Raw genomic sequence first — 24,759 nt, 5'->3', positions numbered from 1 at the left:
CAATTCTTTTCTAGTCTACTGCTTGTGAGGGTTCATTTAAAACCTCTTAGCATAAGAGAATTTTTCACTGTCTTAGATTTTTCAAAATCAGGAATTTTATTTTTCTCCATAGGACTTTTTACTCTGGGATTGCCGCCATTTTGAATTTCAAATATTGGTAAATCTTGGACATTATATTTCTCTATTACCAAAAGTTGCACAGTGGCCCTCAATTTTTATTCTTGATTTGAAAAAGAATGATTGAAAGTTGAGGTAAGTTTGAGCAAATGTGCAAGTCTTTCACTCTTTAGGCATATCTCACAGTTAAAGAGAGGGCAAGAGGGTGGCTGGAAGTGGACTGCAAATTTGTTGTTCTCACCTGACAAGATTTTTTTTTTCATTTTTTTTTTTTTTTTAAACAGAGGTAGGGAATGAAAATTTTATTATGCTAGAATTCTCAACACTTCAAAATTGTAGTTAGAGGGAGCTAGGGGTCATGGGAACTGCTACAAGGTTGTATGGGAACCACACAACCAATGAAAACACTATTGGAGGTATGTTGGCGATCAATGAAAATTGAAACATGTTTGTCATAATGTAAACTTACATCATGAAATTTAGATGTTGCAGCTATTATGATGTGATGTATATAGAGGGACTGTGGATGTATCTATATACCATTCATGAAATACATTGTTTGTAAACAAGAAAGTTGCACAGGCGTAGTTATGACATCCCCTCCCTTTAGATAATTATGGTTTGCAGAAGCAGCAAGGCCACTGATACATAAAGGGGCTGAACCACTATATTTTGAGTGAAGTAACATAATGTAGATTAAGAATTCCCTTAAAAAGTGTTACTGCCATGCTGACTTTGAGGAAAAAATATTGAAATGAAGGTGTTTTACAATTTGGGGAAAATTAGTGCACACACCATACAAAATCCAAAAAAAATTGTGATATTTTCAGTTGCATGAAACTGCATGTCCACATCCTGAGTTGAGCACTTCCTTGATCTTACACCTCCTAGATTTACCCCAGCTGATCCTAACACAAATTATCCCAAACATTTCTGCATCGTTTTGTACCATTTAGAGAAAATTAGAACACGCTAAAAAAATTCAAAATAATCAAGAGATAGTGTATTGTGCTGATATCACCAAATCCTTGGTCAAGTTTATTGTGACTGGATATTGATGCATTTGCTTTCATTTGAAGAAAAAGTATTCAAAAATAGAATATGCTATGACTAGTAAGTAGATGTGACTGGCTGCTAATTTACAATTTTGATTACTGTCCATGACAGTCTGTTGAGATAAAAAAAAGTAAAAATCTTCAACTCTACAGATTATCTTTTTTATGATTGATGGTACTCCAAATTTAAAGTCCTTGTGATTACACAATAGTTGAAGATGTTCTTTTGTTATCTTACAGTATCTACAACTATACACATCATCTAAGATTCAAATAGTTTTTTACAAATATGTACAAACAAAATAAAATCTGAAAGTTAAGCTATTTTGCCAGTGATATGTACATTGCAAAAGACTACACATTAACAGTTCAAATTAAGAAACATTGTAAACAATTTTTCATGTTTTTACTACAAAAATACAATTACAGAGAATTAGACACAACAATTGACTAATATACAAATCTAAATATGTTACAGCTGAATATCTTTAAAAACTGAGTTGTTTGGAAAATTCATCATAGAGGTTGGCACTTCATGACTATGTACAAATCTTATTCCTCAAGCGATATATACTTTATTTCAACAAATCATTTACAACATTGTAAAAAATATTCTCTGTGTTGTCCCTCTCAGGATATGAATTAAGTCGTCAAACAACCATTGATTTGCACAATGTATCACGTTATAAAATTAAGTCTGTCCACATACATGTTGAAGATATTTAACAACAATACAGTATACTGTAAATTATCCTAAGGAGAGAGTTGCAAAAGACAAATTAAAATCAGTATTCTTTGGAGCCCATAAAATGTGGTTGAAACATAACAGAATTCATGTAAACAGACTTTGACAAACTACAGCTGCTGTTCCAAATCAGTGCATTTCAGCTGCACATCATATGTTTTATAGACTATTCTGTGAACAAGTATAATCGGTATTTCTACGGAAGCAAAAGTATCATTGAAATTTATTACAATGCAAAGTGATTGTCAGTTCACTTCATTTCAATCTTTTGTTTCAATGTCATCTTTGAACGTGATCTTGGAAGTTGATGGCACTTTGTTTGTGTCTTCATCTGTGCTATCAACTTGAGGGATACTACCATTGATGTCTTGGGTTGTTACACTTTCAAGGGATGAACTGGCCAACTTTTTCACATCGGGTGTTATCAGATCATCTTTGCCACTTCTAATCACCTTCTGCTGATACATGTATGTTGGTAATCGCTTGAATGGTCGAATCTGACTTCTTTTGGATGGGTATGGCTGGTCATTTGTGGAGTATCGACCTGGTACGTGATACCACCCTGCTGAGTGAACTAATCCACTCTTAGGTCTAGGACAAGGTGGATCTCCTAGAAGGGTGTCTATAGTACTGTGTGGACCATGTACATTGCGAGCATTTAAAGGATCCCAAGCAAATTTCCCGGGTATTTTACACTTTGACCTATGAACTGAGTCTTCATCCATTGCACTGATTGGTCGGCTGCTGCTTGACCAGGCACCACTCCGATAGTAGCTACCCAGTACTGTTGAACATCTGCTGGTGGCGCTGTGTGTACGTCTTGCTTTTGATTCCCCTCTTTCATCTTTGAACCTGATACTCACAGATTGTTGCAGTGAACTGGCGATGCTTGGAGCCCCGATAGCACTGACAGGCCGTGAGTCAGAAGCCAGTACTTTACCACCTGAAACACTTCTCCTCTCAAAATCAGTGGCATCAAATTTGACACTTCCATTAGTTGTCATGCGAGACCTGTCTCCATACTTGGAACTGGTTGGTCTGTACAAAGAAGAGTCATATTCATTATCAGTATCCCTGTAGGAATAACGACTTGGTGATCTGTTGGTTGGAGTGAAACCACTCCTAATGGAGAGTCTGGAAAGAAGAGTTCTATTTGAATAGCCAGCTTTGCTTCTTTTGTCCAGTTTCTCAATTTCTTGATCATGCCAGCTCATACTGCTGTAGGGTCGTTCAACTGTTCTTTTGTCTGGCTGCTTCACTGGTGCGTAATCATATTCGCCATGCTGTAGTTGCTTTTCAGCTCGTATCAGACAGCTTCTAACAGCTTTGGTTATGCCGTGGTCAGGACCAAGCAGTGTTGATCTAAGATCCAGTGACCTCTTCAACAGCTCAATGGCTTCCTTCTTGTACTGTCGACTACCATTTGTGTTAAGCATTCTCCCTGGAGATAGATAGAAACAATGACAGAATAAATATATTTTTTCTGGTATCTTTATACCACATTCTCCAGTAAATACATTGTGAAGGAGTAAGCTGAATGGTTTTCTTCGCTATTAGAATAAATCACCTTGAAAATTTCTGTTTCATACAGCGTCCAAATCTGCATTTCATTTTTACTTCAAAATTCATCATTGATACATTCTTTTCTAACAATGAACAGGTAAGAGATTTCCTGATTATAAAATGTCAATCTTCTGCATTTCAATGAAATCAACAGAAATTCTAATACTTCTTGAGCAATGTCTGGGTTACCATTTCTTGAACATACTATGTATTCGTAGTGTAACACAGAAACATGGCCATATGTCTATTTCAACTGTGAGATACCAAAAAGCCATGAAATTAAGCAAATATCATATCTCTGTATGCTATATTCGTCTTGTTTGCGCCACTTCTTGCATTGACGGTGATGACTGCACAGAAGTATAGACTTGTCAAAGACTATTCACTCACCAAGATGGAATAGTGTTGTTGCAACAAGTAGGTGTTTTTGTCCAAGACTTTTCTCTCTAATTTGCAGGGCTCTTCTGAACATAGGTTCTGCTGCTATAGGGTTCAAACTGTAAGAGAATTAACCATTAACAATTTACTAACTGAAAATAACAATTTAGAAATAAAAAGGACTGTGTAATCATTTGTCTCTGAAATCCTCAGGCAATGTACTCGACAAAAATCAATATGAACCATGACAGATTTGATCTAGTAACTTTTTCCAGTAATCTCAGCACAAAATGAAATGTTTTCCAGTCTAATCATATATGTGTAATCTCCTCTGTGATCCATACAGGAATTTTACTAACTATATCCCACTTTGTATCAACACATCAATATTTTCCAAACTAAAAGTCACATACTTGCAGTATAATGGACAAGAAGTTACACAGGTGAATAATAAATAGTTGATACTGAGGTCCTTTTGAGAAGAAAATTAAAAGAGAAAGTTGAACAGAAGAAAACAGAAGAAGATTGATTCTAGATATGTATCAGTCAGAAGCCATTGTCAAAGATCAAGGTCAACAAAGATTCAAGGTGGCAGATACCAATATACTCACCCTTCTTTATTTTTTTCATTAGACAAAAGACAAGCCAGATCATCCAAAACTTCAGCCACAAGTGGATGAGATGCTCCATACCAACTTTCTCTCAAAGTCAGTGATTCTCGGAGATATTTCTCAGTCCTTCTGAAGTCACCTTTCTTATTCCTTGGTGGAAATGAAAATAAAATTGATGAGAATAGGTTGACAATTTCTTCATGGCAAGACTTGGTGATCTATGTCTGGTGAGGAAATTCATGAAATTCATAAATAATGTATCTCATCACTTCAAGAGTTTCAAAACACTTTCTGACATAGATATTCTGTCTATCTTTTTTGAACTTCAACATTTTGAATCTGAAACAGCAGAGGAGGTTTTTCTTTCATTTTCTCATTAATCAAAGCACTCACAGATTTTATCTTGTAGAAAAAGTTGCTTGGCATCATCATACATTCTTGTATATATGTTTATAGTCTTTTCAATTATCACTTTGGTAGAGTGTGTTGAAACTGGCTGACACAGTAAGAATGCAAAGCGTTTAAAATCAAATTCCTAGATATTAAACTCTATCATTATCATGATCACACAACATCTTTACCCGTAGAATGCACTCATTGTTTACATTTGAACTCTAGTGCGGACCAGAATTCACTTGTCAACGAAAACAATGCAGTATTGGAACTCATTGGAAGTTAAAGAAACTAGCCCTTTACAGTGGTTTGCTTTGAAACATTGGCATTACGTGAAGTAGACATATTGTCTACATTGAGGTGTTGCCAACACTGTCAGGTGTAATTATCAGCTGAACAGTAATTCCAGTCGACCACAGAGAAATCAACTCTGCAAAGGTTGAAACATTGTCTTGCAGGAGGTCAGACGTAGTCAAAACACTCGGCAAGTGATAAGACTTGGACAGTGTTGGACATGTGTGGTGGTGTTGTTCAGACTATGTCTGACCTTCTGCTAGACAATGTTTCAACTTTTGCAGAGTTGATTCCTTTTTGATCGACTCATGTTACTGTTCAGCTGATAATTGTACCTGACAGTGTTGGCAACATCTCGATTTAGACAATATGTCTAGTTCGTCTAATGCCGATGCTTCAAAGCAAACCACTGTAATCCTAGCAAGTATCTGATTGGTTGCCATTCACCATGCTACATACCAGTAGACTCCAAGATTGTAGTAGACAGTTGCTCTACCGGTTGTACTTCTGGCTGCCTTCATACAGTCTTTGGCTCCTTCCAAGTATGCTAGGGCTTCCTTGAACTGTCCCTCATGGATCTTAAGATGTCCAAGTCTGTTCAAAAGACGTCCTGAACAAAACACACGAGTTAAAAAAACCAATGATTAAACAAAAATGCTATGTGATATTCATTGCATTGGCTTAAAAAATGCGCAAAATGCAGAAAATTTTGTCTGTTTGGTTTCTGCCAGTGGGAAAGAAAGGTCATTTGTTGTATGAGTTAAGACCTTTGATAATAAACCAAAGTAACTGGACACATGATAAAACTTACTTTGTGAATACACATGCTATTATTCTTTTACAAGGACAGTTGACTTCTCTTTCTAAAAGCACAGAGACATAAAATTTTAAACTGTGAGTATTCTCCTGTCATTGACTGAAAGTTACCTTTGCTTTCCATGTGTTTATAGTAATTATTTGCACAATCTTCCTCTGGCATCTCAATCAGTGTGTTAAGAGCTTTCTTGTAGAAATTCTCTGCTTGGGTCTTTTTCAGTTGATACAAATGCCAGTCTGCTAGGCTCTCCTCAATCTTAAACATCAACACCAATTCACTGCTGTCAAGTGGTATTTTCTATTAAAGTAACCAGAGAAAAGAAATCATAAACAATTGTTTGTACAGAGCGGTTTAATATCGTACAACTCCACTTGGAAAGAAATGCAGCAAAGTTCAAAACCAACAGGACAGACTACCAATAGATATCATACCTACAACACTACATGCAACCACAAAACTGCTAATCTTTTCATGTTTTAAAGTTTACAACCTCTCATAAAAATCTGTCATCACTATTGAATGAACCTCCTACAAAAACGCGAAATGACATATTCAATGTCATTGGTCCAATCAATGAACAAAGTCATTGGTTCAGTCAATGTATTGCCAATAATGATCAGAGAGTAATTCAGATACTCACCTGTTTAATGTAGTTGTAAGCCATGAATAATAATTCTCCTGCACTTTCAAATTGATTGAGTTCATTTAAGAACTGACCTGCATGCCTCGCTAACGCTGCTAGCTCATCATCACCCAATGGTTTCATGTTATCTGTAAGACCATGAGATATTATAAGGATCATGCCAGCTGTCTTTGATCATCAGACAATGATTTTCATAATATTTTGCAATGCATAAGAACAAAAACACACAATAAGTGGTTGTTACTATAACTGTATAGATGTACTAGCTAACATCAGTAAAATGTTTTAATAATCTAGAACAAAATTTAAATGAATAACGGTATTTGGCAATTTTATGAAGAAAAATCAGTACTACGTGAAAAGAAACTGAGGAAAGATAATGAAAATATCAATAACTCTAAATGACCATGATGAGACCAGAACTCTCAATGACCATGATGAGACCAGAACTCTCAATGACCATGATGAGACCAGAACTCTCAAAGACCATAATGAAACAACGAATGGAAAGTGATGGATAAATAGTAAGTTCCACTTAATTTCATTGTTTCTTAAAAGTCATTTTCCTTCAAGTAGGGAATATAAATAGTCAAGAAATGAGAATGGCACGTTTTCTTTGTCTGAAATATCCAATGTCTGTTGTAGAGATTCGGTTACATTGACATATGGCTACTTCTACAACACAAAGTCCACCAAGACTCCACTCAGGAGTAGACAAAAAAGGAGATAACCACAACCTACCTGGAGATACCGAGTCTATCAAACTATTGGATGCCTGTGTCAGAAACAAATCATCAATCATAGCTCTGTCCTTGTTAATCTCATCTATGTTATCCTCCATCTGTTGGCTGTCTGAGTTGATCTCACTGAGGGCGTCACATCCCATGCTATTCACACTCATACTGTCACTGGTAACCACTTGGAGTTCTTCATTGACGTCTTTGTCACTGTCCACTGGAGTGGTTGGTGTGTTAGTGTTCTCAGCACTGTAGGCTTCCTCAATGACAGACAGCTGATTTCTCATATCTTTTCTGTCTGTGTCAAGTTCATCTTTACCTGGGAAACAATTCACATTTTGAAATCTAAATGATGTTGATATTACATTTGAGGGAAAAGTTACGGCTACATTATATCAACTAATGGAATGTTGAACGATCATTCAAAGGACACAATGCCAGGCTAATGCCTATGACGGGTATGTATATCTGTGTGTGAAAACACTGGGATTTAATTTCACCAAATTTTCAAAAAGATGAAATCCGCTCAATAAACTAAATCCCAGTGAAAATTTAAAATAATGACGACATGTTATATCGTTCTACTGGCAAAATCAGTGAATTCAAGTCCCAGTAAAAAAATCTCAACATCAGAATGGTGAAATAACGTCTCTGTGAAAATAAGTGAATTTTCAGAATCAAAACAGTTGTCATTAAAACAACTTGACAACCTTCTTGAAAAACTATATGCTGCATTTACACAAATCCTATGTCCTCATTTTTGACCAACCACTGTTCCAGTATGAGTGCTGATTCTTCCCTATTGCCCGCTAAGTGTATTATGATTGTCAAAACTTATACAAGCAAAAAAATGAAATTAAATTTTGAACTAAAGCCACTAAATATCACTGGCTGCAGTGCCTGAGAAAAACAAATAACATGTACCTTCAAGCTCAGCGACTCAAAGACATTGAATCTTGCTGAAGTAAAAAGTATATAAAATAAATTTCTCAAGCTGAAGTGAAGTAACATCTTGACTAAGATGAGTACCATGTAAGTTTTAAATCAAAGAACATCGCTATTTGAATTCAGGTGAGAGAACTTACCTCCACTTTGTGAAGTTACACCATTGATATCACCATGTGTTAACTGCAATAGTAAATCAGGGATTATATTTGCTGAACTTGTCTGTATTAGCTGACAATAATGCCAGCACTCTCACTGAACTGGATAACACTAAGCATACAAATGGGGCAAGACAGGGCCACACTCTGCGTCTACCTATGGTCTATGAAAGAGTCTTAATATCCCTATAACACACGACCTAAAAAATATTAGGTGCACTGCTGGGCACTTGAAAGTTTCATTTTTATAACCTTTACAGATAACTTGAAACTGAAAATTAAAAAATGCACTCTTGATGCTTCATATTTCCATAATATAAATCACAAAATCTTTTTAATTTGACAACCATCTCTCAAGCATTGCACATAACACAATTCTACACATTTTTAATTGCTATCTCAAACAATACTTATAACTTTAATATAGTCACATTTAATTTTTATTGCATATTAATAATGTAGTTCTTCTAAGAGTTTTCATGCAGCATAATTCCATACCTGTGTTTTCTCTGCCCATTCAGTTTTCTCATCACTGACATCAAGTACAATTTCTACAAGACTGCTTAGTTGTTCAGGAGGTCCTATCTCACCAGCTTTCTTCACCATGTCTGTGTAGAGCTCTGCCGGTTGGAATCCAGCCTCCTGCAGGGTCTTCCAATACTGATGCAAGTCAAGCTTCCTAGCCTCATCCTCTCCACTCAAAGTAGAAAACATTCTGACAGAAAACAATATTTTCAGAAATTACCATAAGGATGACAGGACACATTATCAAGTCGTGATTTTTTTATTTTATATGTATCTTACAATTTTGCAGACAAAGGACATGATTGATGTTTCTCCATGTTTTACAAGCACACATGGATGGTTATTGTATTTGTCAAACATTCCTTGGAAACTTGATTGAAACAGTCCAACAACGTAAAGAAATGTATGTTATGCTTTAGAAACCACCTTTCTGAACTAATAAAAGGAGCCTTAAAAAGTGAATTTTACAACGATTATAGGTCAATTCCAAAGACGATATATTATCATGACCTTCAAGGATACAAAAATACATGCACAAGCCAGCTTGGTTAGGATAGGAAGATACTTCAAGCGCCAGAAAAACAGCTCCTCCAATTGGCAATGCTAGACACAAACTCTACTACACTCAACTTGAACTATAGAGAGCAAGCTTACCTGGGCTCCGTCAGAACTTTACTCAGGGCTTCCAACTCTCCACTCATTTCTAGTTGCCATGGTAATTCTTCCGTTCTCCTTGGTCCATGGTTCTGCTGCATGAAGTAATGAGCAATATAACAATGGTACTGTTGTTTGATTCTTTCCCACTCATGAGGGAGGCCAGGGTTACTGCTCGGTCGCGTTGCATTGCCAACGATGCCTTTAAAAAAATACAAAGAAAAGCTTTTTACTGAGATGGGAAAAGAAATGCATCAAAACTACAGCTTCATTTCATAGATTTGCGAAGTCACTTAGATGCTTTTGTCAGTTCTTCCAGTTTTCCTTGCCCAGAAAAATATATTTCAACATCAACATACCAATACTGTAGCATCTAGTAAGCATTACAGATACTAACTGGGACCTAACGGAAGTTGCTATGCAGTAGGAGATGAGCAGACTAATTAATGTGGTAAGTGATAGCGTAACAAATTTCATTATTGCATATAGATGAAAAAACATAATTCAGTATATCAAAAGCTTACCGAGTAAAGTGTGATCTACTGCCTCTCTGAGATGTTGATGGAAAAATGTCAGTAATCCACCAGGTCTTTCTATCAATGCATCAGAAGAAGCTGATCTGAACATCGCCCAGTCCAAGGATGAAACTTCAGTGTTGCCAGTGTAGCCAATCATCTGGAGAATCTCCAAAATTTCTTTCTCCATCAAACCTTGTCTGGACACAGCGATGAGTCTCATTGCATCAGCAACCCAGCCTATCAATGCTGGGTTGGGAAAAAAATACAAAATACTGCTTTTTAATTTCACTGGTTATATTTTCTCAGATCGTCATGGAATAACATTTTCAGACACAACTTGGGATGATTAAGTTTACAACAATGGTTAGAAAGAGTTTGCAAACAAAGCACTCAAGATAAAGGACAAACATAGAATGATGCAACAGAGAATGAAACCTGCATTAGCTGTAACTATTGATGTTGTCCAGTACATGTATTTTTGTTGCTTTCAATACACATTTCTACTCCAAAAATCATGTTGAAATGGCTTGTGTCTAGCTTTGCAACATGGCCCATAGGTGTGCAATATGTAATCGTTGACACCTGAATTTTAGTCAGGGCAAGAAATTATTCTCAACAATAACATACCGCATATTGTACAGCATGTGTTGTGGATAAATGTTAATATTCTGTATTTAAATGTAGGAATAAGAATGAATACTTGTTTTGTGGAAAAAAATTATAAAAATATTAAAAATTATAGGTTTTGTCCCATTAAAATGTATTACTTACGAAATGGTTGTGTGGTTGCAGAACTAGTGACACTTGCTGTGATGGATGAGCTTGGATAATCTGACGTCCAACTGTAATCCTTGATCCATCGTTCTATGATGAGTCTCCAAAGATCACGGTTGTTTGACGTTTCCAAGTAATTTGTGATTTGCTTGTTTAAGTTTTTATGATTGCCGATCACTCTGAGTTCGTTGGCCAGCACCGAGAGGAAGAGGGGTCTGTCGCTTAACTTCCACTCCATGATGTCGTCAATTTGACCCTTGTCCAGACTTTTGCAGTGCAAGGCAAGGTGCTCCTCCACCACGCTGCGTTTCATGTCAGGGTCATTCATCAGTGGTACTGTGTAAATCACTGTATCCCGTCTCTTTGACAACGCTTGATACGTCAAATCTGATCTGACTGTGGTCAGAATGATTTTGCACTGAGCAGGGAGTGGAGTTGCTAACCAGGATAACTCCTTAATCTGAAATGAATATGAACCCACATCAAACTACTTGACAATTTTATTTTTCCTTAATCTGAAATGAATATGAACCCACATCAAACTACTTGACAATTTTATTTTCCTTAATCTGAAATGAATATGAACCACATCAAATTACTTGACAATTTTATGATTAAGGTAGTTCCGCCCTCCGAATTGAAAGACTTAAAAATTTTGCCCAAAATTTCCTCAAGGAAACTTTCAACAATTCTCTTTTCGATATCAAGAATAGAAATCAGTGGTCATCATGAAAAATTTGGTACAAGGGAAACACGCTACCCATAACCCTATATGTACCATCACTTGAAATTCAAACAGCTACCACCCCTGTGTTAACTCTATGGAGAAAATTAAAATTTTTGATTTTATACAAAATAAGCCCTTGAAAGCTTTATTTACTCCATGAGCTTCAAAATGAGCTTCTACAAACAGTAGACTAAAAGAATATTGTAACAGTTTGAGTTCATTGAAATATCTCTCCTTGAGGAACAAGGGCGGCAAGGTTGAATTGAAACCAATGTACAAACATATAATCATGCTATTTGAAACCGTATAGCTGAAATTAATTGAACTGCAATGCAATCACAAATGATGTTGCATACAGTTATTACATGTCTCCTTTGATATTACTGAAAAATTCCTAACCTGCCTTATCATGTACTCATACTCGTTCACAAAATTAAAACAAAAACAAATGCATGCAAAGGAACAATAATTTTTGAGAAAAGCTTCTTCTATAAATTCTTGAAACACAGCAAAACAGTGCAGAGATATCGATTCAAAGATTTAATCCGTTCACATGCCAACTGCTGAAACAGAGGTTTTAAATCTTGAATCAAAGACTTGGATTTATAAAATCTGAATACAAAGCATGGAAATAAAGCTTTACCTGCTGTGCACTGAGCCCATAGGTTGTACTGAGTTCATCAATTCCATCTATGATCAACACACATGGTCCCATTGCAATAGCCGCTGAGAAGGCTTCTGAGATGTGATGAAAATCTGCCAAGTCATGAGTACTTGACGATGAAGCTGTGTCTTTCTGTGCACCTACAAGGAAAGAACAGTGTTTGGATAACAATTATTTATGAAAAGTTATAGGTATACTTGTGTTCTGGTCAACATTTTCATCACTTCGGTCCAAAATTTACTTTCTTATTTTAATGGAGACTGGCACTAACCCAGAGGAAGAAAGATTTAACATAAGTTAGCTTAGTTTATCAACATTTAATCAGGTTGTCTTGGACGTAGTCATATTAAAGCTAAAATAAACATCATTAAACTTATACTTTTCATCATACATCAAACCTTTGAAAATCTGATCTAAAAGTCATAAACACATCTTCTGAGAGGTTAAAAATTCACCCATATTCCACTTACCTGTATATGAATCTCACAAAACTTAAAAAGAAAAAATTTATTGAGATCAATTTGTGTCCTACCTATATATTCATCTCTGAGATCATAGGTAGCTCTTCTCATAAAGCTGGTAATGTCTACGCTTATTGAAGTAGCACCCACGTAATGAGTCAAGACTTTGACACTGGGATGGCAGTCTTGAAATTCCTTGACCCAGTTTGCAACGACACTGCTTTTGCCGCTTCCTCTCTCACCAATCAGCACAAACATTGATTTGTTATTCTCTGTTGTACCGACATCCCTGGAAATATATTACAGAAAATTAAATAGAGGAAAGGTTTCCAGCTCTGTAGCCTATAACTTTTGATGTATTTTGTGATATTTTTGTTTTGTTTGTAAAAATGCAGTGTATTGTTCTACTCCTAAATTCATGCTAAAATGTCTTATGTCACACTTGTCGATACTGCTCATGCGTACGTGTAATAAGTCATTGTAGACTATGAAATTGAAATCCAAACTAGGATTCACTGGTCAATAATTGCATAGTGTAAATAATACACTGCATTGGCAAGACTTTTTCTTTACATTTCAACCTATTTGAGAGAGAAGAAATAGTAGAAATGTTTAAATTACAAGTTATGCATGCTTAATGCACCTGTGAAAGAAACTGGCAGGGAACCAGAAAACTATGATTTCATATTCATTGTGCCGAAATAGTAATGACACATTATGTATAAATAAGATTTGCAAATATTGATGAAGAAAATTATCCCTTCAATGATATCGCTCTCTATTTTGTAAAATAAACATTAAAACTCATGAAAATGTACATCACACGTATAACACTGATTACGCTCAGACATTAAGTTGTTACTACAGATAAATTGGAAACAGCACGGCTCTGATGCTATAGTTACGTGATGACGCATTTCTTAATGTGCCTGTCAGACCTACTCTTCACCAACAGTACCACTCAGGTCATATTAAAAAATTTTAAGTATATTTATTTAAAGTAAACCATAGCTATATTACCCTAGATTTCAGAAGGAATACATGTTTTAATTGATATTTCTTTGTATTCATTCTGACCCATTGTCATTTTCTGGTGATCACTAATTTATTACTTTATAGAGAGTGTATCAAAACACTAAGTGGTTTTAATAATGGATGGTTCAAATTTTGTACATGAACCTCTCATCTACATGTAATCTCAGATGCCATTGATGTAGAAACCCCCAAGTAGCACAGGCTATGACTGAGAAAGGCCTTTGATGAGTTTGGAAAACCTACTGCATGGAGATGAAAAGGCCAAATAAACATGATGATTGAATTACAACAATTGGTTTGTGAGTGACATTTAGCGATCAATAGACAATATCTGTCCAATCATCTGTGACAACCACTCTACCATTATTGTCTACACGATCTCAAACTGAACCCATTCTGTTATTTTTTTTCAATTGCACTTAAAAGAATTAAATCTAATGTGACATTCTGGTGACTCATTATTCCAATCATTTTTAACAAGCAATAACCATAACATTTATGTATAACTACAATGTAAAATACACTGTAATTTATTGATTAATGGTTGTTTCCGTTTGTTTTCTTTCTTTCTTTCTTTTTCTCAATAACATACGTCTGAAAAACTCTCAATCAGTGTTTCACTTTCTTCTAGAATCTTCATTACTTTTATCAAGTACATGTCCTGACATGATTCCCATCAAGAATGAATCTTACACAGTATTTTGTATCTAATCAATAGGGCTTTGAGATAGAATGATTGCACTTCATTCAAATCTTTACAGTCAAGGATAACCCTACTAAATCTTGCTTTTGCCTAGCATGATCTTTGACCTTTAGCACAACTCCACTATGCTGGACACAAAGGCTGTCTAGCCAACCTTTTACTGTGGAATGTCTCTTGACAACACACTGACATATACAGACTTCTGTTCCGTGTGAGAAAGAATTTCAACATATCAGTGAATCAGAAGTGATTTTTGATCTGGATACATATGTATACATGTAGATGGTGTACACTTCAACTGATATTGAATTAGCAAAACAATAAACTTGACATTTTCATACAAAACTTTGTTCTGGAAAACAGAGAGTGGTCCTTTTCAGTGTGATAGCTTTCAATTCAGTGAGGTAAACACTAAATGTTTTTTTGTCATTTCACTGTGATGCAACAACAATGCCATTCCCATTGAACTGAAGTATATAAGGAGGCTGAGTTTAACAATACGCTATCGCATTACTGAAAACTTTCTGTAAGATACCTGTACAAGGAACAGATTAGCTTGATAGACAAGCATTGTCTGAGGTGAAGAATGCATTCATGACTTAAAACCCACTAGTATCAGCTTTCAAGACAAAGCTTCCTATTTCTTTGTCCTAATGACTTTAGCTCAGTAAGCTACTTTACAGACAGCTACCATTACACATGTACGATACAACAAAAACTGTGAATGCGGCTTTCACTTTGGTTGTATAGTGATTCATGCATTGTAACTGATTGTCTACAACAGTGAATTAGAAGTTCACCGGTTTTTTTCATAAGAATATGCATTTTATATGCACACAGCAATTAAGCTGAAAGATACTGAATCACCTATGAAAGAGATATTCTAGTATTAAATTTTGTATTATCAGAATGATACAAGCTTTACCAGGCATAGATGTACAATTCTAAAAGTTTAAATGTACTTGGTAGAAGTGTGATAACCAAGTAACTTCAATGGCAAAAAAGTTGATTGCTAAAACAACCTACCTGTTACCCTTCAGTAAGTTGCTATGATCATTTGCTTTGTGTGCATTTTCAGTTCCATTCATAGAATAACGAATAACAGGTTCAATAAACTCATCGAGTTTTGCATTGAGATTCTGAATAGCTGGAGTTGTTACAAAAACCCTTCTCCTTGTCTCTGCATACGCTTCATGGGCTGTCCATTCCTGAAACTGTTCACCACCTGAAAGTAAATACACAGATTCAAGTTCAGATTACAGTAGAATGTGCCTCAGGGACAGATATTCAAACTCTCAAATGTTAACAAACCTCTTATAATCTACAACACTTGCATGGGCTTATTTTGAATTTCTAGTAGTAAATAATATTTGCACCATCTCATTTTTGTGAGAATCAAGAATTCAGTGTTTGCCATAGAGTTGACACATGAATGGTGGCCATTTTGAGTTTCAAGTTTGAGCAAAACTTTGTCTTTCAATTTCAAGATGCAAGGTACCTTGATAAGGAAATTAAATTAAATTATATATATATATATATATATATATATATATATATATATATATATATATATATATATATATATATATATATATATATATATATATATATATATATATATATATAGATATAGATAGATAGATAGATAGATAGATAGATAGATAGATAGATAGATAGATAGATATAGATAGATAGATAGATAGATAGATAGATAGAGATATATAGATAGATATAGATTTTTTTGGTTTTCTATTTCATTTTATTTTATTTGTATGTTCCAAATAACATGCACACATGACAACAATATGTATGTTTAAGGTTGGAGATTAAATTTTGTATTTTGTATATGTTGTCATATATTAAACTCTATGTTGTCTCTGCAGTACTTGTGAAGTGAATTGGAAATCAACAGTCTCTAAAAATGACCAATAACACCTACATCTGCAGATCTAATCTCTCTGACTTTGACAGGGCACTTACCCATTTCCCTGACCAGATCTGTGATATCAGGACATGTTGTATCAATGACATTGGTCCAGTCTTCAAGCACCAGGTCTCCAAGCTCTTGTGGTGTCTTGAAAAACTTTATAGGCAAACCTTTCTTTGCTATCCTTTGTTTTAAGTCCCTCATTTTTATTTCTGCATAGTCGCTTTCACTTGAGTATTTCTGTTTGAAAAAAGAATCGAATGTATATCTATTACCGAAGAATCATTTGCATTTGTTACTTTGTGGCAGTAGCCACAAGTGGAGAATCTCTCTCTCTCTCTCTCTCTCTCTCTCTCTCTCTCTCTCTCTCTCTCTCTCTCTCTCTCTCTCCAACATGAAGAATTTATGTCATATTGCAAACTGATTTTTCATTATTTAGATACTGCAGGAGAATAATACAAGTAGTATTTCTGAATTTATGAAAAATTCAAAACTGTTTTAACTGATCTAGTTTTTCAACAATGGTTCCTTTGATAATAGTTATACGGAAACACCCTGTACCTTATTCAGCTTAATATTGTGTGCGATACCACAGATAATACTGTGTACTGGTTGCATTGTGCTCTATGGGCTGGGCTGTACTTAGGATAAACCAATTCACTTTCAACAACACCAATGAAAATTGACCACTTCAAATAAAAGCTTCAAACTTCAAACTAAATTTTACGTTTATGAGTTTAAGATAATTCAACTGAAATGATGAAATACAAATGAAGTTAGACAGAAAGGAATCTACTGGATCTAATCTAGTCATCAAAGTGGAGAAACATATTTGGTAGCAGTACTCCAACAACAACAAAATTTCAATGCCAGCATTATTGTATTCTCGTCCATGTTAAAAGTTGAATGGCGTTATGAATGTAGAAAAATATATTCTGATTCTGTTACATTGAAGAAAAAGACGGGTTTACTGCACTCAAAATGGAATATCTATTTATAATACTGGAACAGAAACAATGGAAAATTTATTGCTTTCAAACTGGAAACATTTATTGCTTTCCAACTTTCTGTAGAGGTGCTGTAAAGTTTACAGCTACCACAGCTGAATATATTGATTTTCTACCCATGTTTAAAGACAGCATAAGAATGTCTTGCACATGTGTTTTTCCCAGGTTTATTGACAAATTAATTATAGTAACATAAAAAAATTAGGTCTAGTCATTCCACACTAACTAGAAACAAGTAGCATATGTTTTTATTAACATTGTATTATGTTATTTAAATGTATCTACCAAGTTACATGATTGTATTATATCATGTGTAGACAGAATCAACAACAACTATAAAAGTAGGTATAATCTGATAATGACACCATTCCTCAAAGTTCTTGTTTTGAGTTTGTACTTCCAAGACAGCAAGGCTAGGAGAGATTTAACTGTGTCATGTTAATCGATGAACAGTTAAGAGTTTGAAAATGGAAAATACCTGTTGAAGTTGTGGATAAATGTATACATATAAAAAAACAGACGTATATCTATAAGCACGACACTGACTGTTAGAAGAATGAAGCCTATTTACTGGTTTTCCAACATAAATGGACTTTACATACTTATTTTATATGGCTCAATAATTGGATGTATGTGTTTTCCCTTCACACACTGGTCTATGGTTTCTTTCAAGGCATTATTTAGATTAAACAGTTACAGATGAAGGTTAAATTTGACAGACATACAGTGTTTAGAAAACAGCTTTTATTGGCACACAGAGTGTACAAAAACTATAATAAAAGTAATGAGTTGAATGAGCAAACACTTGAAGGTGTTCCCATTTTGTGCCACTGATACTTGCTGTCTGGGTTTCTGTCTAGACTAGGTACAGGTTTTAGGATTACCAGTTTCACCAATTTTCATGGGTAGTGAAACCTTCCAAGTTTGAAAAGGATTTAAATTTATACTTCACGGGAGATGAGAACAACAAAAGAAGGAAAGCGATGCAGACCAACTCTCATTCTGATTCTGAGGTTGATTTTCCTACATTATCTCTTCAACCAATTTCTAATTTCAAGTGCTTATAATCTATCCATACATACATAACATTTTCCAGGTTGCATTTTACACATACAATATAATTGTCTTCAATATAATGGATTGCACAAATTTATCCACAGCGAAAGAAATAAAGGTTAAAACAATAGAAAACCATGATAAAAATCTTCTACATAACCATGATGTCAAATCTGAACAAAAGCTCAATGTCAAACTCAAATCATGTTTACAATGGTTGCCCTACAGCAGTCAATACAAGCTGTACTTTTCATTAATCATTTCTAAAGAAACTGATTTCATGTGAAACCTTCATGAGTCAAAGAGCAAGTGGTTGCTAAGATAATCAAAGCTGGTTGCTATGGAGCAGCAGCTTTGAAGTAACGTATTAGCATACTGAATCTATCATGTAATTAAAGTCTATTTTATGAAACTAGGGAAGGATAGAATTGGACTTCTGTTAACATTACGTCATTTTTCAAACCTTGAACAGGCAGAAATAGGGGAACTTGAATTCAAATAAGTTCAATCTGATAATGATTTTGGTTTTTTTGGTGACATATTTATCTATGATTTTCTGTCATTTGTGACAAAAATTGTATAAAGCTAACTTTGCATATTTTTCATTTTAGTATACGAATAATGGGTATAATTGAAGTGCCTTGCTTGTTGTTTTTGTTTAATTCTACCAAATCTTACATGTAAACAAGTATTTTTCAATCGTGAATTGAGATGCAAGGTACACAGAATGATTTGTTTTTCAGTCAATGAATATTTACGGTGACAACAAATTGACTTGGCTTGCACCAAAGAAACAAATTAAAGGTCATAATTTGATCAGGGGATTACAGTTCAAATATTTCTGCTTAGCATCAAAGATATTACATGTCAAATCTGTTAACTGAAAATTATGTTGCCCTCAAGCTCAAACTAAAAGACATGTCATATCAAAATGGCTTCATTTCTTTAGTTTATTCTGTCAATCCAGAATTGTATTCAGAAAATCATCTGATCTGAAGGATATATTTTCACTTCCTTGGCTAATATTGAGTTCATTTCATTTCTTGATACAAAATGCACCGCAACCTATTCAATCAAGTAGATACCATGCCACCTCAGGTGTAAATTTCATTAAGCAACACACAATTGCAGTAAACGAATTGCTAACTCACAACTTTTTTTCACAAAAATAAATAATTCAAGTAAAACCTCAACCTGCTGGAGGGAAAAAGCATGACACCGACCCTTTTGTCCCCTAAACAATAGAAACTAAATTTCTTTACATCTGTTACAGTAATTAAAAATGCAAGTTATGAATAATTAATTATGTTTTGTCCAACACTATACTTATTAGAACCCTCTGTCTTAAATGCCCTTCATTTTCCACGATGGACATCAATTCACACTGTAGGAAACAGTATGTCCAAAGTGCTAACAACATTATTCACACGTTTTACTATTTAATTTTTCGGGAAGACTTAAATGTTAGCTCAAAATATCAGGGGATTCAGATGTGTTTGGCGACAGAAATATTCCATATCACAGTTGCTATAGGCAATCATGGCTAACCTGTTACCTATACAAAGGTTGTGCAATGTATGTTCACTACTCATGGACTGCCCGCTATCAGTGAATCAAACAGTTCATTGTCAAAGGTTCATGTTTACAAATAAATTGTGCCTCTATTCAAAATGAAAACAGCATGAAATAACATCCCCACTTTCTAACACCTCCTTTGATCTTCTTTTGAAAATTATTACAAAACCAATCAGTATGTACCGGTTTTAAACATACCTAGTGAACTTGCCATTGCTTTTGATATTCAGAAGATTCTGATCTATTTTGGTTTAATTCTCACAAAATTATGTGTACCCTTCCAGACATGAAACCAATTTATTATGTTATAAGCCACACAACAACTAGAACTTGCTGTGAACTCAGCTGTTACATGTATACACCAAGGATTCCAAATGCAACACTATGATAAGAGATCCCTCTGTATTTTAAAATGCCCACGCAGGATGAAAAGTCTACTTCGTGTCTCATTAGGATATTTCATGCAAGTATTTTAAGGAGCTTACAACTGCCCACAATAGGACAGACCCCATTTACACAATACTGGACTTGTACAGTTCTATGTCTTAATTGTCGTTACTCAGATGTATTTAAATTCTCTATCTTCTGTTTGGGTCAAATCAGGACAGCATTGCTTTGAAAACATAAAGTGTGCATAGTTTTACTGACAGGCAGCCGTCAGGAAAGAGTTGGAGATTAAAATCATAGAACATTTCGGCTTTCTTTGGAAGTCTGCCTTGAATAATTGTGGGCTAGAGGGATAGGTTCTGTAATTTAATTATGTTCCCAATATCTGGATGTTAACTATATTATTGTTTACTCTTTTAGAATTTAATCTCCATTAATTAAATTTGCACCGCTATTGCTTTCTGTATCACACCAACATTTGCTAGTTTAATAATTAAATACCATAATTTTGACCACGTCACCTATATGATTTGCTTTTTCACCTTAGCACCTGAGATCATGAAATTATGGAACAACCTTCTTTTTGTTTAATTGTGACAAATGTATTCATTTCAACCATCATTTTTTCAGATAGTAACTTTTCTGTAAGCTTTTTTGTGGTAATGATGATATGGACGGCAAAGTCCGAAATAAAGTCTTAATAATAATGATAAATAAAACTAGTTTTGACCAAAATTATTGCAATTTTACAAATATGAATTGTTATCGTGCTTTCCTTTAGCACACAAGTTGCTCAACCTCAACTTACATTTCCTCTTTCCACATCATTACAATCTTGCTTAAATTGTTAATCACAATTTGCAGTAGCAGCTAGCAATAAAGCATTGAAAAATGTATAAAATGCCATATTAACTTGTAATCTAAACCAGCTTAATATTATGTACAAGTGATAAAAATTGTGAAGAATTTCCATTGTATTCATCAACCGACAATCAAGAAGCAACTGGTAGTATCATTAACAAAAGCAACTGATTACTAACCAGTGTGAACTCTATAAATGTGACACAATCAGGTGTTTTTCCTGTAGTGTAAATGAAACTGTTTGTCTTACATCCTGGCAGATTGCTTTTAATTGGCAAAGGTTGTGTTAGGCACTTTGAGATAGGGTTAGCATTTGATGGACTTTATCAATAAATACTCTTCAGATACTTGATATCCTTTGATCCACTTCATTGTCAAAAATATTTAAGAGACAAATGATATAAAATCAAACAGCCTACTATATTTGGTGACAGACGAGAATTCTAAATCTTCACTGATATCTGTCAACTGTACATCGTTTCCATGGTATTAGGGAGAGCCAATGGAAGAAATTCATTTCTCAGTGATATATGCAACACTTTTGTAATACATGAAAAGTGGAATTTCTATTTGTAATATACTGCACAGGGCAATGAAAGACTTTCCATAATCCCACTGTCCATATTTTTTTCACCTGTCTCCTCTGAACATTACATACATAAAATATCCTGCAAATGGAGCACACAGCTTGTTTTTTACCTTTGGTTCTTACCTTTCCAAAATAAAATACTTCCAAAACTTTAACTTACCTGCCCTATTTCAAGAGGCTAAGACAAATAATTTATTTTTCCGTCGAAATCTACCTCCTTTGCTTACTGTAAGTAAAGAAACGTAACTGTTATAAATTCATATGGACAGAAAATACTAAATAGGCCATGAATGGTCATTTTTACCTTTAATTTCTCTTCCCTTTCCTCTTCTGGAAGATCTGTAAATAGGTAATCAACATGGGCTGTCTGTCGAACGTAAAAATGACAGTGAGTGTTCTCATTGAGAAATGCTGCTTGTATAATTTCCAGTTCAGTAACACTTGAAGTTTGATGTGATTCTTGTAAGATCCATGAATACCCATTGTTTGCAGCAACCAAGAAATTTTTGTCAAGCCAATGTGCATCATCTGATAAGTCACGAAAATTCTTTGGCAATGGTGGTGCATCCATGGGCCTATGAGAGCCATACCGTTCACCGAGAAGACATATAAAATATGGGGTACATCGATTTATGTAATCAAGGCACAGTGCTATAACATTGCCAGAACTTGTCTGCTCATCATTAATCCCCCACTGGAGATCAACTGGAGCGAAGTATGAACCACGGTTCCTGCACAACTTATCAAGCTGTGGAAAGATCTTCTTAACCAGATGTTCTCTTTCTTCATGGAAATCAATGAAGGTTGAACTCACAAATGGTCGCACTGGTTGTCGCCATTGAAAGTGGCGCTTTAGCATACTCATGCTACGTTGTAGCTTTGGTCGTTGAGTAGAAGACTTCATTTTGTCACAGCTGTAACAATTTATGGATACTACTTCCAATGTTTTACAGGGATACCTTCTTTCTATTGTTTTATCTATCTATCATTTTTGCAAATCATGGAATTTCCTCTTCCTTGCCAAACCACTCTGAGTCTCATCACACACTTGTTCTCAGGTTTTATACTTCTTCAATGTCCAGCTCTTCTGTTACTCCTGGAAGGCAACAGAGAATATCAATGTTTTTAGTTTTTTAAAGATTGTAAAAAAATTTGCATTCCCACTTCAGTGGAATCGTCTTCATCATCAACCAAACACATTCAAAGTCAGTCAAGACTTCCAATTTAATAGATATGCTAGTTACACCTTTGGTATATTTTTTTAGATAATTTGGATTTTGAATAACATAACTTTACATTATATAATGATTACGCTACTCATCAAAGGTAAAATGACATAACCCTATTTTCTCAACATATCTGGCGATATTAAATTGAGTGGATTAGTTTGTCTCAACTTTCTAGAGCTAAAAAGTCATTTCAAAAGTTACAAAGGTGTTCAGAAAGTATTCTTAAAATCTTTTGCAATTTATTGGTTTAAGACATTTTTGTTATATCAAATGAAAAAAATTACCATATAACAGTATTGTTGTTATAGTGTTGATAATCTGTTGTCTTTGTATATAAACAATAAATGCAAGTCAACTTAAAGTTCGAATGGAAATTGTACACTTTAATGCCACGGAGAGTCACAAGAAAGTGTTCTATAATCTCAAAATGGTGCAAAAAACAAAATCAGAAAGCCGCATTTGTATATGCGACTACAGTGTTTTACTGTATTACTGGTACCACGGAGATTAAAAGAAAGGAGAAGGCTATAGCAATTACAGTGTACCATGGAAATAGTAGCTATGCATGTGATATGATGCATGTTACTGCCCATGCAGTGGGTAGCACATATATAGACAGGCGTTATCAAGTAGGAAACTGCCCGGAGAACCTGCCTCCACACACTCCAAAATTAGTAGCGTGTGATAAATTACTAAAGATCCGCATTGACTGTGCATCTTCCGTAATTTTTAAGTTATCGGTGAACAGTCGGTATCCGGGTGAGCACCATCACGATAATTTTTTAAAATATTTCGTCGAAGCGGTTTTGCTCGACAATACGATCATTAATCTACTGCTGCTATCTACTGTCGACTATGGTGCTACTGTCACAGTGGCATTGTTTGTGAAGTTTTTATTGAATGACAGTGTACGTTCGTGCCGATGAGCTACTTGTGGCTGCTATCGCTGCACCAAAAAGTTGTTCTTGTCCATTACATGCCAACAGCAAACCGTAAGAATGATAATGTAAAATCCCTGGATTAAAAAAATAGCGGATTAAGAACTGCCATACCTTTCACGCCAAGATCTCCGCGGGAAATAACAGAAGCCAAACTGCGCCTGTTCAACCGCTATCGCTAGGCAGCAAAATACCAACGCAATCACCCGGGGATATCCTCTGCCCTCGTTCGGGACCTGTCTCGAAGTCCTCGCAGGGAAAGAAAAGGTGTGTAATTCTATGATTCTACTATGATCCAAAACTTTAATACTTTTCATGCAGTGAAAATTTTTGAAATGTTTGTGTTCATTTCGGAGGATACTTAGTAGTGTTCAAAAAAGCCTTTTTATTCATACGAGGACAGGGGTCAGAGGTTCGTGGTGCTTTTTCCTGTCTCATGTCGACTGACCTCAGAAGTTTGGGTAAGGTTCAAGCAACGCAAAAGCACTCTTATCAGAAATGCTGTCTCTAAAGTTAATTTAGCGTGTAATTTTTCCGCAAAATATGCAATTTTGGGAAATCTATTAGCATGAAATGATTAGCATATGCATGTTTGTTGACCCGTCAGTCGACATGCGTCTGCTGTTTGGGTCTGACCTCAGGGTAACAGCAACAACCAATCACAATGGGCCAC

At 35.0% G+C, this 24,759-nt stretch overlaps 1 protein-coding gene across 1 annotated transcript; it reads right to left on the bottom strand.

Annotated features, from left to right (window-relative positions):
• Positions 1-1,116: 1,116 nt before the first annotated feature.
• On the bottom strand, positions 1,117-24,736 carry LOC139135893 (tetratricopeptide repeat protein 41-like). The gene is made up of 18 exons (XM_070703667.1): positions 24,201-24,736; positions 22,224-23,015; positions 16,498-16,684; positions 15,544-15,742; positions 12,851-13,068; positions 12,298-12,458; positions 10,925-11,387; positions 10,160-10,399; positions 9,636-9,837; positions 8,955-9,171; positions 8,439-8,481; positions 7,358-7,672; positions 6,614-6,744; positions 6,084-6,270; positions 5,616-5,766; positions 4,470-4,619; positions 3,871-3,977; positions 1,117-3,358 (listed from the first exon to the last, which is right to left on the bottom strand). Exons 2-18 carry the CDS (start codon positions 22,821-22,823, stop codon positions 2,178-2,180), a joined length of 4,752 nt encoding a protein of 1,583 aa, XP_070559768.1. The 5' UTR covers positions 22,824-23,015; positions 24,201-24,736; the 3' UTR covers positions 1,117-2,177.
• Positions 24,737-24,759: the final 23 nt, after the last annotated feature.

This window comes from Ptychodera flava, chromosome 6, assembly GCF_041260155.1.
Source record: "Ptychodera flava strain L36383 chromosome 6, AS_Pfla_20210202, whole genome shotgun sequence".
NCBI lineage: Eukaryota > Metazoa > Hemichordata > Enteropneusta > Ptychoderidae > Ptychodera > Ptychodera flava.
Note: the sequence above shows the minus strand (reverse complement) of the source record. Positions and strands in the feature narration are given on the sequence as shown.